Below are 11945 nucleotides of genomic sequence, written 5' to 3'. Positions count from 1 at the left end.
ATTCATACCTGTCTCCCTGAATCGCTGCAACATTCTGGACACACTTGTATGGGAAACACCAAACCTTTCTGCAATTCTTGTGTATGTCCACCCTTCTTCTCGCAAAACTACCGCTTGGGTACATTCCTCTTGGGTCAAATTGGTGTTTCGCGTTGCATAGCGATCGAGTGTAGAAAATCAAACGAAAGAAAAACTATTGATCACTAGAATTGATCGAGAACAACTGATTTTAGAATGGAGCCAATACATTCAAAATCTGATAATATCATCTTTTTTTATTCCTGCTGGGAAAAAACATCTGTATTGAAGAAAACCGTTGAAAGTGGATAACATATGCATGCATAATTCTGATAAAAATGATTATCATTGAGAACACCTTCAGTTGTAGAATAAATTTGAGATTTCCATAATGTGCGTTAATTTTTTTGCGCAGTGTATATACGTCCATTAAATGATTCCCTACTGCTACTTCTCCAATATATGCAGAAATATAAAAGTATCAAAGATTTCCTTCTGAAAATCGAATGATTATCAAATCGTTGATCGAGTAATCAGAGTTATGTGAAACTTGCTTTCAAGGGAAAATAATTGCAACATTATTTTTCGAATGACATGAACATATTTTTTCTCGGCGAAGGGCAAAGAATGATAGTATGCCATATTGGTACTGATACTAGTTTTTTAAATGCTGGACTCTGGACTTTTCAATCCAAAAAAAAACTTCGTTTCACAAAGAAATGGATGGTCTGTTCTTTGAAAAATGGTTCGACGGTATACTTACCAAATTAGAAAAAATTTCAGTCGTAGTTTTAGATAATACCCCTTATCATTTAAGACAACTAGATTCAACTAGACTAACTCAAAGTTCAGAAAGAGCGTTATCCAACAGAAAACAATTAAGTTCACCCCCTACCTTATAAAAGCTCAATTGATGCAAATAGTCTGGCAGAAAAGAAAAAAAATTAGTCACTCTTATAAAAAATATTGTTTCTAACACATGTACAAATATGTAGTATGTATTAAATTGAGAACTATTATATTACATACATATTTTTCACCGGTCAAAAGTGAACACTTTAATATTGAAATAAATTTTTTTAGTTCATCTCTGCGTTATCATGTTCTTGACGGGTGATCACCGCATGCTGCAATGTTCACGGCTGGCCTCTTATATGACACTTTATTTTAACATATCATTATCAATCTTGTTCCAGAAAAACTCCTAAGAAGAATATTCGGAGTAATAGAAATCATCCAGGAGACTGCTGATTCAAGTGTTGTTGCACTGTCATCAAAAACCCCTAATGGTTTTGTTGATAAATTCCTGAGTATAGAAGATCATAAGAATATAAGAAGAAAATTGCAAGAGTTGTTGGTTTCAATATGTGATTACTGTAATGAAAGGTTAGCGGCTATAATCGGAACACATTCAGACCAAAGGCCTTTAACATCATACCAAATATTGGAACTTTCCCAAACCATTGATATATTCACAAAGTTCTGTGAAGAAATTTCAGGTACTAGATTTAATTTCAAAATTTCACATTAGAACTAGTTCTCATTTCTGCATTGATAAGACTTGGACTTCATTTTTGTCCAAATCAATAAATAAACGAAAACATTGTCTTTAGGAAAACAGAGTCCTGCATTACGAGCAGCTTTCAAGATTCAAGCAGGAAACTATGTCAATAAATTCCATTCTCAGCGTAAAAACAAATTGACAATGCTGTTGGATGCTGAGAGGTGGAAACCAGCTGAAATTCCTTCGGAATTTCAGAATCTAGTCATTCAAATTGCCTCAAGTGGAATTATAAAAGAGATTCCTAATTTGTCCAAAGATCAGGAAGAGGGTGGAATTTCTACTAACAACAGAATATCGAATTCCCTTTTTGTGGACAATCAAAACTTTGTTACAGTAGGTATGTAGGTTCTCATGTATTTTACTAGTTATTATTCAATTTCACTCACAACCGAAGAATTTCTCGATTGGTTCCTGAAAAAGAACAGGGTTTATTTTAGATAGTTTGGCTGTTAGATGAAATCATGATATTAGTTTATACATTTGAAATAAGATAATCAGCAGGCTTCGCCATTCCGTAAATATCATCATTGATAAATCATATTCTACCTTTTTAAAACCAAAATTTCAGAACCTGACCTAACCATGCGTATATTAAGTAACAATCAAAAATACCAATCAAAAATATTTATATAAAATGTAACCTAACCTAACCTAACCATGCGTATATTAAGTAACAATCAGAAATACCAATCAAAAATATTTATATAAAGTGTTCCATCTCAAGAATGAAGAAACAGATTACATTTTTGGAGAACCTGTGATGAGATGCTTTTTGACAAATCTGCGACTAAAAAACTGCGTTGAAAAATATAGTGTCCCATTTAAAACACAAAATCTCCGCTTTATCTCCGAAATGGTAATTAATTTCTATTAACCATTATGAGTATCACATAAGACATAAATATTACTGGAAATAATATTTTGGGATTTTTCGATTATCTAGAAAATAAACCAAGATATAGCGAAATATTTGAAACAGTTATTTTTCTGATAATAACTCGAGATATCTTATTATTCCATAACAGTATGAGACTTTTTAGCCGGAAGATCTACCATATTAGAGGATATTTTGTTATTGATAGATACATCTGTTCGGTACATAAACTCCTTTCGCAAATGCAACTCATTAAATTGAATAACTACATAAATTTAGTATAGCCGATTAAAAAACAAAATACGTTAAACCTTCTAAAAAATTCCCTTCGGAATATGCCCGTAATGTCATCTATGACCATCATGCCATGTTTCGTTCCTTCAAAAAAATATACGATAAAATCCGTTAAAATCGAATAAAAATCCTTGAGGTGCAAAAACGACACGTCATTGGTAATTTTCACTCTTGAATGCCCAGTCGAACGTTACGCTCATGAGTTTGAGAGATGTATCTACGTCTTTCGAAAGCATAATAGGTTATCATTGGCGTTAGTTGTATAACTTGAAGTTATCCGAACACCGTTAATACTATGGTTTATTCTAATCCCTCGTAAAATTTCGAATATTGCCTATTTTTGTTCATCGTTAGTCAAAAAAGAAAACTAGTCGGCTAAGACATTCGTTGACTTGCAACATATGCCAAAATTAAAGCTCTACTTTGTACGGAGAAAATTCCACACGACAAGTATGAAGACACTTTTTCAACATTTTACTATTTTCGTCAATTTCTCGTATTCATTGCAGATTGAAATACCTTTCCGCTCAATTATTTTTCTTTCGAAGTACAGTGCATCAAATTCGCTGTTCCCTAAGGGTATTTCTGCAACCGTTGGAGATATAAAATTTATAAGTGTTACGATCTGAATTGAACAAGCCCATTTGACCTCGTCAGAGCAACATAGCTGTTTCTCCGATGGAGAACTTTTGGAATTGATGGACTCCTATGCAATACTGGCAAGCGCTACTTAGTACTATACAGTAACACAGAGCGCCACCTAGTATGAAACGATATCCGATTCAATCCCCTCCAGATAGAAACCCACACGAAGAAAATAGCATATGTCCCATATTTTCTCTAATTCAGTACGCCGATTCGCTTTGCGAACAACATGCGTGTGACGAATTGAGAAGTCTGGGAACACGTTCAGATCACGGCAGAAATTATGCCAGCGGTAAAATAAATTATTGGTCAAATGAGACCGAAACCATGGTCAGCATTTGCTTTTCTTCAATAGAGTGAAGGAAAAGCGAGGAAAATTTTTTCGCAAGACAACGCCAGTATTTATTAACCAATCTCATTTTCAACCAGTGGAACAGTTCCTAAATATTTCATCATCCTCTAAAACAAGAAACAACACAAATAAGACTCTTTTATTTCGTTCTGTCAAAACGTTATAAACTAGATATTAATCAGTTAAACCTTCATTTTCGAATGGTTAACTTAAATCAAAGAAAACTAGCGGTTTTCACCTAACCTATGAATGAACAACAGCTTGACAGTTCGTAATCACTGGATTAAGCAAAACTCTAGTTAGGTCGAGTTAACCAGCTATTGAACGACCGAAAATTTCTACGGTCTATCGACCGATCGATCACTGTTGAATCTCCCTGTATTAAGGGTGTGATGCATGTTTCAAATTTATCTTATTTTAATTTTTATATTTTTATTCAAGGAACAGTGCTCATTTTATTGAGGATTGTATGTGAGTATTGTATATGTGGTTATGAATTAACCTTACTAGCTCCTGTAATTGGTAAAAATTTAGCCGAACTCTTGAGAATGTTCAACTCCAGATCCTGTCAGCTAGTCTTAGGAGCCGGAGCCTTAAAAACTGCAGGTTTAAAAACCATAACAAGTACCAATTTGGCCCTCACTTCGAGGTAAGAAGAATCGTTTATTTTGTAACGTTTTCGGTTAAGGTAAAGGCTCCAATACACGATAGTGAAAAAAAGGATGACACTAAAGGAAAAAAATTCTTAGAATAGGAATAACTTTGTTTTCGAGGCTGTAATCATAGGTGAGGTGTGAGTAAAATAAATTAATCTCAAATAATCAAAGCCCTTGATGGACCACGAAGACGATAAAAGTTTGATGCATCTTGTGGGGTAATTTTATTCTGCCAACAGAGTTTCTCAAGCTATGTGCTTTAAAGTTCGATTAATATCAATTTGTATGTCAACTGTGTGATTTGCTTTTTTGTCATATCTGTATTAGTTCTTTTGAAAAGAGTTAAAAAAAGTTATTTCAATTGAAAATATGTGAATTTTCCTCGATTGTATTACAGAACATAGTTTTGTAAGGGCACTGTACCTACATGAAGAGTTGTAAATATTTCGTTTTAATGAAATTAATCATTCTATTCATTTGAAGTTCCCATATTCCTTATAATGTCTAGCATTGGTACCTTTACCTCAATTGAATTATCCAATTTACTGATATTTTAATTTATTTTCTATATTTACAGTATTCACCACACACAGTAATTTTTTATACACTTGTATTTATTTCCACTACTTGTTGCACAAATCTCGCTAAATCGCCAAGTGTTTGTTTCAATCACCATTCACTTCCATACTCCCATGTAGTTTTCCGCATTCCGTTGCTGGCCACTCTTAATGCGAGAATCATACACTTCTTCTAGATTGGTATCACCAATATAACCATATCTCTTATGTGCTCTATTGATTATGGATTCGTTATTATTATTTTTTGAATCCTAGCAATAATCTTACGGTATTCCTAATCAAGAAGCAAGTACGGTAGCTGGTAAATTGGTCAAAGAATTCTTCTGCGGATTTGGAATACCTCTAGAGCTGCATTGTGATCAAGGCCGAAATTTTGAGTCGACGTTATTCCAAGAAGTATGCAGGAAATTGGGAGTTCACAAAACAAGGACTACACCTCTTCATCCACAATCAGACGGCATGGTCTAAAGAATGAATCGGACCATGGGAAAACATCTAGCCAAAGTAGTTTCTGATCACCAGCGGGACTGGGATGAATATTTACATCTATTTACCATGGCATATAGATCTTCGGTTCAAGAATCTACCTAAGAAACTCCATCCAGTATAATGTTCGTCCGAGAAGTAAGGCTGCCTTGCGACTTCGAGTTTGGATGTAAGCCTGAAGAAGACGTAGCTGGGAAGGACTACGTTAGTAAATTGAGGAACAAGTTGGATTACGTTCATGACAAGGTGCGCAATCAAATGCAGCAAGCAAGTGACCTGAGGAAAATGCGCTACGACATCACGGATGTTGAAGGTGGATTCACCGCTGGAGATCTGGTGTGGCCACATAAGAGGAAAGGTTTTTCTCCTAAGCTGTAGAGACAGTGGGAAGGACTGTATGAAGTTATCAAGAGGATAAATTATGTAGTTTACAGGATAAGGAAGCTCCCCAGAGGAAAACCGAAGGTCGTCCATTTCAAGCGATTAGCCCCGTACGCGCAGGATGAAGAAGTACGTCTTGTGGAAGTTTCGATACAAGGTAGCAGCGATTACCAAAAGTTTATAGATTGCTATGGTGAGACACGCGTTGCACGGTTCGGCGTCACACAGGAAGTACATCAAGACTCTTTACCGTTTCTAAGGAATACTCTCTCGCTCATTGTGTAGCGAACGACCTTCATATGAGCAAAGGAATAGCAAGAGTATTCAGAAACAAATTGGGACGTCAAAAAGAACTATTGCGACAACAGCCAAGAATCGGAAAAGCTTTGAAATTGAAGGCTGAAGATCGGTTGATTTATTAGTCACCAAGCAACATTCCTATCAGAAGCCAACCTATCAGAATCTATGGACGGCACTGCATAGCTTGAAAGAAGACCTTCACCGCTTTGGAGTTGGGTGTTCCCAAGCTCGGATGTGGACTGGACCAGTTGAATTGGCGGATTGTGCGAAGCATGCTTGAGGTGGTATTTCAGGAGACTGGTTTACGGATCCTAGTATGCAATTTCAACCCAAAGCAAACCAAGGAGCCTAGAAAAACTGTGGAGTTCTACTTCCATCAGGCTACTGAAGGAGTGGTGACGAGTGCAGGTTTCGCCACGGTCCCCGGAGAAATTCACGGAATCTGTTCTGGGACAGAACAGGCTTAAGGCCTAAAGATTATAGAGTAGAAAGATAGGAAACGCCCTCATATCGCTAGTACTAAAAACCGACTACATTTTGGCCAGTGAAAACACATTTGACAATGAGATGGCGCTGAAAACGTATTATCAATACAGAAAAACTGTTTAATAACAGTTTTCTTTTTTATAATTGAGGGGCGCGAAATTCGAATTATATTCCTTGTATTGAATTTCAATATTGACCTTATTGAAACCAGAAAACAAACATCCTGAGCGACAAAACAAAAGGATGGTTTTGTTTTGTGACCAGGATGTTATTTTTCATCTGAACATTGTTTGAAATCGATTGGTATCAATGAAATTCGCTGTTGGATGTGATAAATTTTTATTTGCAATCTATAAATTTACAAAAATTTGAAATTATGGAAAACGAAGAGAGCTTTGACTAGGATACAAGAGTACATGGTTATCTGCTATAGTTACGTCAAAGGTGTTTTTTCTGTGAAAACGTTTTGAATTAATAAACTGAGTTGAATTTGTACAAATTATATCAGAAATTGATATGAACCTATATTCAATTTACCGTCATAGGATACACATTTCCGTTACTTACATATTATTCACAAAATTTTCAGAACCACAAATGAACCTTACAGAGGTATACAAGATCTGTATTCAAGCCCGTCAGTTTAATTTCTTCTTGCTTTTTCATGATTTCTTCATGGTATGGTCTCTTTATGACACAATATACGAATTGATTGACGAATGAACATTCACAGAAGGTTTCATGAAACTTTGACTTTCCAAACAACAGTCACCCGATTCCCAAATCGAAATCCATAAAACTTTTGCATTCCTGAATATATTGAGAATCTTTGAATGGACTTGTAATAGTCATAATTTCCCCTAAATGAGCCCTTCATGTAAGGGATGCTGCATACAACAATTTACGTGGATGAACAGTTCTCAATCGACTTGTAGTAAAATGTTCATTGCACTTGGTGTAGTCAGTAGTGTTTGCAGGCCTTTACGCCCTGAAAATTTTATACACTTTGTAGCATTGAAAATAAAAATCAATGAATGACCGAGTCACATGTTAGCAGTTTTAATACTTACATTTCCATTTTCCTTAGTAAAATTCGTTTTATTTGATCCACAGTTCTTCACCATACAATAATTTTCGAACGATATTCTGAGGTTTTCGCCAAGAAATTAGACAAAAATTTCAATAATCAGCAACTAGAACGGGCTCGAAAAACAAAAGGCGATACGAGGTTGTCTATGGATACAAGAATCAAAACATTCATTGTTTGATCAAAATGGCCATATGACTCTGACATCTCGCAAATTTCCATATGTCCCTCGAATTGATATTTTAACCAGTCTTAGGGCCTTAAAAACACATTTGAAACACAGATGGCGCTCACATCACTCTAGTCGCTTCGTTTCCTATCTTTCTACTCTATAATCTTTGATGTTTTGGTTGTGTGATTGATAGTGTGAGTTTTTTGATTTGAGTATTTGCGACATGTCAGAATCACTATTCACATCAATTTCTTTTTCCAATTATGGATATGGCCAATGCTATATTATGGGATCACATAAATATTGAAGATGCCGACATAAAAATTCAAAAACATTCGAAATTTCACTCCAGTTTTTTTTTTTCTTTTTCCCGTGTATAACCTTCCTATAAACATTTCCGGTCAGAAATATAATCGGTTAAAAACTGTTTCTGAGAATTCGTTATCGGGAGTTATCTCCGTTTAGAATTAGAACTATCCATCATTCCATCCTCATTTTCTACAAACACAAACAAAGCACAAATGGCTGAAGTATGAATGATTTGAATTGAACGAGTTTTACGTAGCATCACTACTTCATTAATAAGATCATAAATATAAATAGAGTTGACTAGTGTACAAGATAATTCCAATGTTGAGTTGGATGTTGAGGTGAGTGCTAGTAGACACTGTAAGTTTCCCTTTATACCTGGCCAAAAGATTTTCAAAGAATACAATTGTCGTTGTGATTTTTACAATTTGAGTACAACAAAAAAGTTTTTCATTCGTCTCAAGGATCGAAGGATCCAACCCCTCTTTAGTCACAAACAGAGGTAGTATATAAGATCCCGTGCCGTGACTGTGAAAAGTGCTATATAGAACAGACCAAACAATATGTGAAAGGAAGAACTAAACAACATTAATCTGATCTGAAGAATCCACGTAACGAAGACAGAACAGCTCTTACAAGCCATGTAAAGAAAAACATCACTTCGATTTTAACAATACCACTATTCTTGACAAATAAAAGTAATATTAGTGAAATGTTGTACATGAAATTACACAACTCGGTAAACTTCAGAGATGATGAGGGTTGGCAGGAAGACATCGCTTGGCGATATTTCATATTTCCACCCATTGCACATTCTCTATGTACACACTTCTGTAAATATCAATACAGCAAAAAAGAGTTCTATAATGATTTCAAGAACCTTAGCTTGGTTTACGATTTTTCTTAGATATGACATGACGTAGTTTTAGCTGTAATTCTTTTTTTGTTTAACTGATGCTATTTGCCTTTAACTTTCCTCTATCCTTCTTCCTCTTTTAGTAAATGTTTCCTATTTCTAGATTACCCTCTAGATTACCAGACCTTTATATAGGGTGAGTCATCTACTCCTACAAATATTTTAACAGTAGATTCTTTACGTCAAAAGAAACACTTTTTCTATACCATTTTTTTTTCGATTCGACTCTGATAAAAAGATATAGCTATTTTAAGTTAAATTACCTTCAGAATAACTAGCTAAATCTGTGACACCACATATCTGTTGTAGATTCTATAGTGTATTAAGTCAAAGTATACAGTTTTCAAATTTCACAGATACTTTAATTTTTGAACCTCTATACTCGAAAACGGCGAAATATGAAGAATACTTTTATCTTACATAACGTTCAAGTATTCATTAGATAGTCTTCAACTGAGTTTCAAGAGTTGGGTTCAATTTTATGGTACGTAATGGTCATAAAGTAAAAACTGGAAGACGTGGGTGATATATTGTGTTCGAAAAAGATTAATCAAATAAATGAAAAACCATATCCGAAATTGGTAAAGGAAAAAAGTGTTTCTTTTTACCTCAAGAATCTACTGTTGAAATATTCGAAGAGTCAAAGACTCACCCCTTATATGGTCAGTCTGATACAATTCTATTGTTATTACGTTGGCCGTAACGTAGATGATAGTCGTATTCGGGTTCGGCTTTCTGACAGTCCGAGAATTGTTCTAGGACTGCGCAAAACTCTTGCGCCCTAGTATTAAATCCTCTGCGCAGTTCTAGAACCATCCTCGGACCGTCCAAAAGCCGAACCCGAATACAGCTGATAAAATTCTATATCTAGAATATAACCTCGAGGGCTGCTTCCGAAATGATGGCTCGTAATCACCCTCACCTTTTCGTGATTCTCTTGAATAGAGTTTTCGAAAATTTCATCAAAACACTTCGCGACGGGGACGGCTCAGCAGGAGAAAGAAAACCCCTTTCTTCTTCTAGGCGGCCTATGGATGTCGGGAACAGACATATTTTCTCAATTTTGTACAATACGAATCCCATATTTCGAACTCGTCTATTAATGCGGTTTTAGCAAATTGAATCATCATTAATCAGTTTCGTCGAAAGAGGGCCATAATCATTGTTCTTTTCTTTGTCTCAGATCTTTGCAGCTAGTTTTATGGATTCTTCCTTTCATCAGAAATCACTTCAATGAAATATCGAATGATCCATTGACCTCTTTGAACAGCGTTGAAAAAGATATTCGAAATCATATTCAACAACTCGAAACTAAGGTATTGAGTATTATGGACACATTACTTTATGATCAACTGGCAAAATGGGATGCTAAGCCACCAGTTCCTTCAAAGGCTTTCAGAAATATATCAAGACATATAATAAAGCTTCATGAAGCAGTCAGTTCAGTATTACCCGTTGAGCAAGTGAGTAAATGAATTCTTGTCAAATATAAATCCTTAATTCTAACTTTTTAGGTAACTTACCTTTATGAAATTGTTCACAAAAACTTTAAATTCGCCCTTAGAGAACAATTGAAAAGGTTGAATATACAAAATAATGGAGGACCCCAGCATGGACTTGTAACAACAGAAATAACATTTTATCTGCAAACAATGACTATGTTGAATATTTTACCTACAGAAGTTCTAACGAATAAATATATGGAAGACATATGGCAAAGATGAACGAAATTGGATGTCTAGTATTAAAATATAATATAAAAAAGAGCTGGGGATGATAACCTAGCTTACGTGATATAAAGTGTAATATATTGTAATTATGAATAAAGTGATTTGTTAATTTAATTTTTAGCTCATTATGTTGACTAAGTAGCTAATTTAATAAATGAGAAGGGGGTGAGTTTTGAGATATTATAACGTCCTTAGCTTGAAAGTTGAATAGACATAGACCTTCAAAGAAACAATCAAGGATTGGGACCTAATGATTCAGTCTGATGTCAAGCCACTATCAGATCACTGAAGTTCTATGTCATCAACTAAATCTGATATAGGAGTGCCGAAGGAAACTCAATTAAGTAGACAAGAACAACAACCTCAATTTAGTCTGGGTAAGTGGTCACTCTGGAATCAAAGGAAACGAGGCCAGAAAAGAATAATAAACGCACCTACTAGCCGAGAGCCTTTTTATGGTACTCATTCATCATTGCTGCATCGCGTTATCGGGAATAAACCAACAAAAAGACGAAATAAAAACAAACTGTACAAACAGGCAAATTGCAAAGAAATTCAATTTTCATGAATACAAATCGTTCAGACTCTGAAATCGTTTGTATTGAATTGATGTGGCCGAAACTCATTATATAAAATAAATGCTATGGTGGAGAAATTACGGGGGATATTTGTAGAAGGATTACTTGATAATCGTTAGTCAAGTGTATTAATGGAGGTGTTATTGTTGATGTTTCACATTCTAAAATTCAAATTTGACAGAAAGAGAACAAAATACATCGGAAGTCCTTTTTTATTTTTCCTCACCAGCACACAGGCAGCACTCAAGGTCATAGGCAGGCGATCTGCCAAAATTCATGAGTGAAACCTCTTGTTGTTACTCTTTGCTCCGGGCATGGATAGTCACCAACCAGATCTGGCCGCCGCTGTATCCTTCTCGAGTCTCCATTATATTATAACTGTGTACCAAAGACCTCCAATGCTCCTTCCATCTTTCGAGGATTTTTCTATCATCAGTTAGAATAGCTCCATTATCATCTCTTATAGGAAAGTTAGCTCCTCTGCTTGGACCATAAAAAGTTTCAATAGCTTCGAAAAAA

General features: G+C 35.2%; 1 protein-coding gene across 2 annotated transcripts in view; it reads left to right on the top strand.

The window, feature by feature from the left end:
* Positions 1–10959, top strand: part of LOC123312745 (vacuolar protein sorting-associated protein 54) — a 24363-nt gene extending 13404 nt beyond the window's left edge. Inside the window, exons 3-8 of one of the 2 annotated variants that reach the window (XM_044897212.1) lie at positions 1215–1517; positions 1632–1919; positions 4189–4218; positions 4282–4396; positions 10302–10581; positions 10633–10959. In XM_044897212.1, the coding sequence (XP_044753147.1) occupies positions 1215–1517; positions 1632–1919; positions 4189–4218; positions 4282–4396; positions 10302–10581; positions 10633–10842 (1226 nt within the window). In that variant the 3' untranslated portion in view covers positions 10843–10959. Of the gene's footprint in view, positions 1–1214; positions 1518–1631; positions 1920–4188; positions 4397–10301; positions 10582–10632 lie in introns of both variants that reach the window. The other variant, XM_044897211.1, reaches the window with a different exon arrangement.
* The last annotated feature ends 986 nt before the right edge of the window (positions 10960–11945 follow it).

This window comes from Coccinella septempunctata, chromosome 5 (genome assembly GCF_907165205.1).
Source record: "Coccinella septempunctata chromosome 5, icCocSept1.1, whole genome shotgun sequence".
Lineage (NCBI taxonomy): Eukaryota > Metazoa > Arthropoda > Insecta > Coleoptera > Coccinellidae > Coccinella > Coccinella septempunctata.
This window is presented reverse-complemented; position numbering and strand designations above follow the sequence as displayed.